The sequence below is a fragment of the Euprymna scolopes genome, chromosome 28 (genome assembly GCF_053919585.1).
Source record: "Euprymna scolopes isolate OS-2025 chromosome 28, ASM5391958v1, whole genome shotgun sequence".
In the NCBI taxonomy this organism is placed as follows: Eukaryota; Metazoa; Mollusca; class Cephalopoda; order Sepiida; family Sepiolidae; genus Euprymna; species Euprymna scolopes.
Window position 1 is genome coordinate 11,794,546 of NC_136509.1, and position 6,147 is coordinate 11,800,692.

The 6,147-nt window shown below is 41.1% G+C and overlaps 1 protein-coding gene across 1 annotated transcript; it reads right to left on the reverse strand.

The window, feature by feature from the left end:
• Positions 1–4,868: 4,868 nt before the first annotated feature.
• LOC145249348 (uncharacterized) lies at positions 4,869–5,309 on the reverse strand. Its single transcript, XM_080110923.1, has one exon. The coding sequence runs from the start codon at positions 5,307–5,309 to the stop codon at positions 4,869–4,871; it is 441 nt and encodes a 146-aa protein (XP_079967049.1).
• Between the last annotated feature and the right edge of the window lie 838 nt (positions 5,310–6,147).

The window sequence follows — 6,147 nt, forward strand, 5'->3', positions numbered from 1 at the left end:
TCTACTTCTCGTTCTCCTTCTCTCTCACGTTCTTGTCCCAGGGTACTGAGAAGTCTACAATCTACCAGTTTTTTTAGACTTTGTCAATGTCGACCAAATCAATTGCTTGGTCATTATGACACTTTTGTCCTACCATACCTCTACCTTGCCATCCTCACTTGTTCTCACTTCATCAGACACTTCCTCAAACCATTTTCCAGCACACTTTACCCTAACCTTCTTACAGACCTCCCAATATATCTGGAGTCCCATGCGATCGTGTCTTTTGCGGTACTCTATGTGGGCCAGTCCACTACACCCTGCTTCAAGGTGCGCAATTGACTCTGAGGTCTTACCACAAATCCGGCATTCTGCAGCAACTTCCTCTCCTAGAACCACTTTTTTGAACAATCGTGTTCCTAATGCCTGCTCTTGTGCTGCACAAACAAAAGCTTCAGTACTCTTAGCCAGATACCCAGCCCTAAGCCATTGCCATGATCTTTCATCAGCCACTTCTGCTATATCCTGGAAGAACCTTCCATGCATTTTCTTCCTAGCCAGTTTCTCTGCTCTTCCACTATCCATACGCTTCACATAATTAGCCTTAGTCTCACATACGAGTACCTCCACTTCATTGCCCACAACTTTAAGCATCCATTCCTCACTTTTAACCACATGCTCCTTCAACGACATCTCCTCAGTTCGCACACAATCTTTTACACTTTTCAATCCTCTCCGACCGTCTTTCCTCTTCTGATACAGCCTCGCTACGCTACTTCGAATGTGGAATATACCAAACATTGCTAAAACTTTCCTTGTTTTGATATCCATGGCATGCAACTCCTTGTCAGACCATTGTAAAATTTCCGCACTGTATCTCAAAGCAATGACTGTCCATAGATTCACCGCTTTCATTAGTTCTCCTCCATACAATTTCGACTTCGCAATTAGTTTCACTCTTCTAAGATACTCCTTCCTGACTTTCTCTTTCATCTCTCTGTTCATGATGCCTACAACGCTCCAACTCTCCCAAATACTTATACCCTGTATCTTTTATTTCTTTCATAATTTCTCCATTTGGCAGCACTATTCCATTCGAATGAACCTTTACTCCCCTTTTCATCACCAGCACCGCACATTTACTACTAATCTCAAACCCCATCCCGATGTCTTCCGAGTATGTCCCTACGAGCTCTACCAGTCTCTCCATTTCCTTTTCATTTCTACCGAATATTTTCAAATCATCCATAAACAGTAGATGCTTGAGGCGTCTGTCATCAGATCCAAAGTTATACCCCAGCTTCTCTCTCTTCAAGAGAATGCTCAGTGGCATCATTATCATTACAAAAAGAAGTAGTAATAATAATAATAATAATAATAATAATAATAATAATAATAATAATAATAATAATAATAATGATAATAATAATACGCTTGATTCATGAGGCCTCAAGTATGACATATTAATCCATTCAATCAATTATTACGATTATTTCATTTTTTTTTTCTTTTAATATGCGTATTACATAAAAATCTCACTTTGAAAATAATTCCATTCGTTATTAACATTTACACACACACACACACACACACACACACACACACACACACACACACACACACAAAGCGACGCAGTTTTAATAAGTGAAACGAGTGAATTTTATTGTTTCCTTTTTTTTTTTTAATTATAAAAATCAGTTAATCAATTAACCCTACAGAATTTCCCAAGGTCAGATTTATTGTCGCTGCATGACAAACCGAAAAGAATGCATTTTTTGTAACACATTGTCATATGCCCCCTCCACTTCGATGGAGAAGGGGTCGGGGTCATTTGGGAGTTCATATTATTCCCGCGGTTGGTGTCATTAAATTTGCATGTTTAGCTGTTAAAACAACATGGCGACGAAATTGCGAGCATAAACAGAAAAAATAAACAGAAAAAATAAATTAGAAAAAATAAACGAAAAAAAATGAATAACAAGCTTATAAAATACGATTAAATCTTCCTTCTTTGTTTTTATTTTTTAATTTTTTTTCATCCCATACAAGGCATATTGGCACTTAGAATGTAAGGGCTTACTATTTTGGGATCGTGTCTAATAGAAGACTGCGGAGAGTTGGGCAGCGAAATGTCTGTTCACATTACATTTAAACTTCCACATGTTAGTACAGTAAGGGAAGTAGGAAACATGGAGCGAATTCCAAATTCTAGCAGAAGGCTTTCCGGCCTTAACAGTAAAAGCGTGACTTTTACCTGCTTGTCAGGTTAGTCGGAAATGTGTACGTCGAGGGAGGGGCACAAGGGCTATGAGTTCATCAGAGCACATCTCATTAAAGTACTTGTAAAACAGACACAGGGATGCAACATTTAGACGATGGGACAGAAGTTGAAGCTTAATTGATGGTGCGGAACCTAATAGATTTGAGATTCTTTTTGGGTCTTGCCTAGGTGAATCAACCAAGATGTGGAAACAATGCTCTATACATGGGGGAACTGTGGTTTTGTAAAGAAGATATAGAATAATCTCTAGGGTAATTTTCTAACATGGTAAAGGAACCAACCTTCTTTGCAACATCCTTAGCAATGTCCTAGATATAGAAACTTGCCTACATTCACCGTTCAAACTCTGCCTTTTATAAAAATGGTAAATTCAAAATGGCGTTTAGAATCGTTGGTATGCACACACACACACACACACACACACACACACACACACACACACACACACACACATATGTATATATTTTTCATTAAAAATATATTTTCACATTTAAAAGCTTCCAAAATAATTTTCTGACTATTATCTACTAGTAATAGTAAAAACGTACACGCATAAATGCTACATGTAGATTGCGAACAGTTATATATTTTTATTCAATTCAATTAAATTGTTTAAACGTAGAAATCGCCCTGGATCCGAACGCCCTAATCCATGAATTTGTGGATTTTAATATCCATCCATCACAGAGATTTACTTTCTTTCCCAAGCTTCTGAAAGATTATTTATTTACGTGATTGAAAGATGTATTAAGGTAATTCCTACTTCAGTCACGAAAATTATTTCAAGTGAAAAAAAAAATACACACTCTGCCCGGATTATTTTGTGTGTGTGTGTGTGTGTGTGTGTGTGTGTGTGTGTGTGTGTGTGTGTGTGTGTGTGTGTGTGTGTGTGTGTGTGTGTGTGTGTTTTCTCACGATGGAGACGTTTGCTCTTCACATAAGCGTCAGCAACCCTTCTCTTACAGTTTTTCTCTCTAATTGACAATAAAATTGGTCGCGAACGAAGCACCGTCCCAAAACTAAAAGACTCCTGTCCCGCCTTTTATTCTACCACCTCGAACTCTCAGCAACATCTAAATTTACATAATCGCCTTTATTTTCATTTTTTATTTCTCACTTTTCACCCCAAACAAGGCACAGAACCACTTTGAAGTAGGGGACTCATATCGGGGACATAAGTTGCAGGGATATTATGAAGGGAGATGAGCAGCAAGATGTCTGTTCACATTACACTTGAACTTCTGCATGACAGTACAGTTGGGAAAGCAGAATCCCGGATAAGAGTGCCAAAGTCTAGCAGTTATGGTGAAGAAACCATTAAAGTAGAAGGCTTTCTTACACCTAGGGATCTCTACTATGTAGAGGTGGGATTTAGCTACTTGTCAGGTTTGTCGGGGGGGGGGTATTTACGCCGAGGGAGTACAAGTGCTTGTAGTTCGTCAGAGCATTCACCATTAAAATACTTGTAGAACAGACAGAGGGGTGCAACATTTCGTCGATGAGACAGAGGCTGAAGCCTAGATGACAGTGCAGGACCTATCAGATTGGCAACTCTCTTTTGAACCCTGTTCAGGAGTGAGAGACAAGCAGCAGATGTACCAGCCCAAATGTGACAACAGTACTCCACACATGGGCGAATGGTGGCCTTATAGAGGTACAGGATACTTTCAGGCGTAAGTAGCTTTCTAGCCTTATTCTTGCATCTGAAGGATTCCAGGTCTGTGCACTATTGCTTACCTGCAGCGGCTCAGTGGCCCATGCTGTTTATTTTCATGCCTCATATTTGCTACAACTTTTGATAAACGACCTCTGATGCAATTGCATAAAAGTATCAAATGAGTATACAGAGTGGAATGATAAAATTGTCGCCCTAGAAAAGATGACGTGGTTCCATTTCCGTATGATGAAAACCGGTTTTCTGATAGGAGCTTTCTAACATGTCTGAAAGTGACACAATATTTAAAAAGCGAGATCGGAGATGCATTGCTGTACAACTCATGTTCTCTACCGATCCAAGTTATGACAACAGGGCCATTGCTATCACCCTCAAAATGCATCGCTGGATTGCCACGAATAACAGGGATGTGCCCAGGGTGATGAAAATAAAATTTCCGGCCACGATTATGGCCTTTGGTATGGTTTTAAGTAAAGTGGAACGAGATTATGTTCGACATGACGCATCTGTCAAAGTTGAAGGTAGGCCCATTGGGTGGTATTTCTTACCTCCTTCGTTGGTGTCTGAGCTCTTGGTTGTTTCTAAACTCTCTCTCGCCATACTCCAGTTTAGGCCTGATGGTGGAGTGCCATAGATCACGGTCTTGGCCAAGTTCTTCCCGCTTTTGCGTCTTAATGCCCAGCGTTTTGAGATCACGCTTACAGATGTTCTTGTGGCGCAACTGTGGTCTGCCTATTTTTCTATTGCCTGAAGTTAGTTCGCTGAAGAGTATGTCTTTTGGCAATCTGCCATTTTTCATTCTGGTGAAGTGCCCCAGCCAGCAGAGCTGACGCTGTTTCAGGAGTGTGTACATCGTTGGGAGATTGAAGTGAGAGAGGATAACCTTGTTGGTGACCCTGTCTTTCCAGCTAATCCCAAGGATCATCATAGGCATCATCGTAGGTGAAAGGTATTCAGTCTTTGTTTGTGCTTTGCATAGGTAGGCCAAGATTCGTTGCCATAAAGAAGGGTGCTAATAATGCAGGCCTTGTATGCAGCAGGCTTGGTCTTAATGATAAACTTAGAGTTGCCCCAAACATGCGTTGTGAGTTGCAAAAGGGTAGAGGCAGCTTTCCCAATACGTCTTTCTAGTTCCAGGTCCAGTGAGGTGTTGGCTGTAATGGTCGAACCATGGTACTGGAAGCTCTGGATTACTTCTAGATAGGTGTCATTGATAATTGAGGATGCATCTCCTTGGCCCTGCACAAGGATATTAGTTTTCTTGATACTGATGGTGAGTCCAAATTTTGTGCAGGCTTGAGCAAACCTATTGAGAAGAGCTTGCAGTTCTTCCTCTGAGTGAGCAGTGATTGCGGCATCATCTGCAAACAGCATGTCACGGACAGTGAGGTTTGAGGTCTTTGTTTTGACCTTAAGGCGACTGAGGTTAAGAGGCTACCAGTGTGCATGTGGACACCTGTTGATGAGCCAAAAGTTTTCTCCAAGAGGACGGAGAAGAATATCCCGAATAGTGTTGGAGCAAGGACGCAACCCTACTTGACACCACTTTTAATGTCAAAAGATGAAGATAGATTTCCGCCGTGCTGGATTATAGCTTGTGTGTTTGTGTGAAAGGATTTTAGGATAGCGAACAGTTTAGTTGTCAGCCTATATTACGGGGGAGTTGAAACAGTCAACTTTGACTCACTAGATCAAACGCTTTTGTAAGGTCGATCAAGGCGATGTATAGTGGCTTCTGTTGCTCTCTGCATTTTTCCTGCAGTGGACGGATTGAGACGATCATGTTCACTGTTGATCTCTCGTGCCTGAAGCCCCACTGGGATTCTGGGTAAACCCTTTCTGCCAGTAGTGCCAGGCGGCCAAGTAGCACACGTGAAAAGACTTTACCCATCAATCTCAGGAGTGAGATGCTCCTATAATTATTGCAATCACTCCGATCACCTTTATTTTTTGTATAAGGTGATGATATTGGAATCCTACATGTATTGGGGAATCGATCCCCTCTCTCCATCACTCAATGAGACGTGTAGGGATATTTTACATAGCTTCAGCAATTTTGGGGTTATACCATCACTGCTTGCAGCCTTTACTGGCTTCCGTGTGTTGATTGCTTTGTTGAGCTCCATTAGTGTGGGCTCGGCATCAAACTCATACATAGTTGGACGGTCTTCTGGATGATAAGTGGTGGGACTAAGATCTGACAGCTATACAG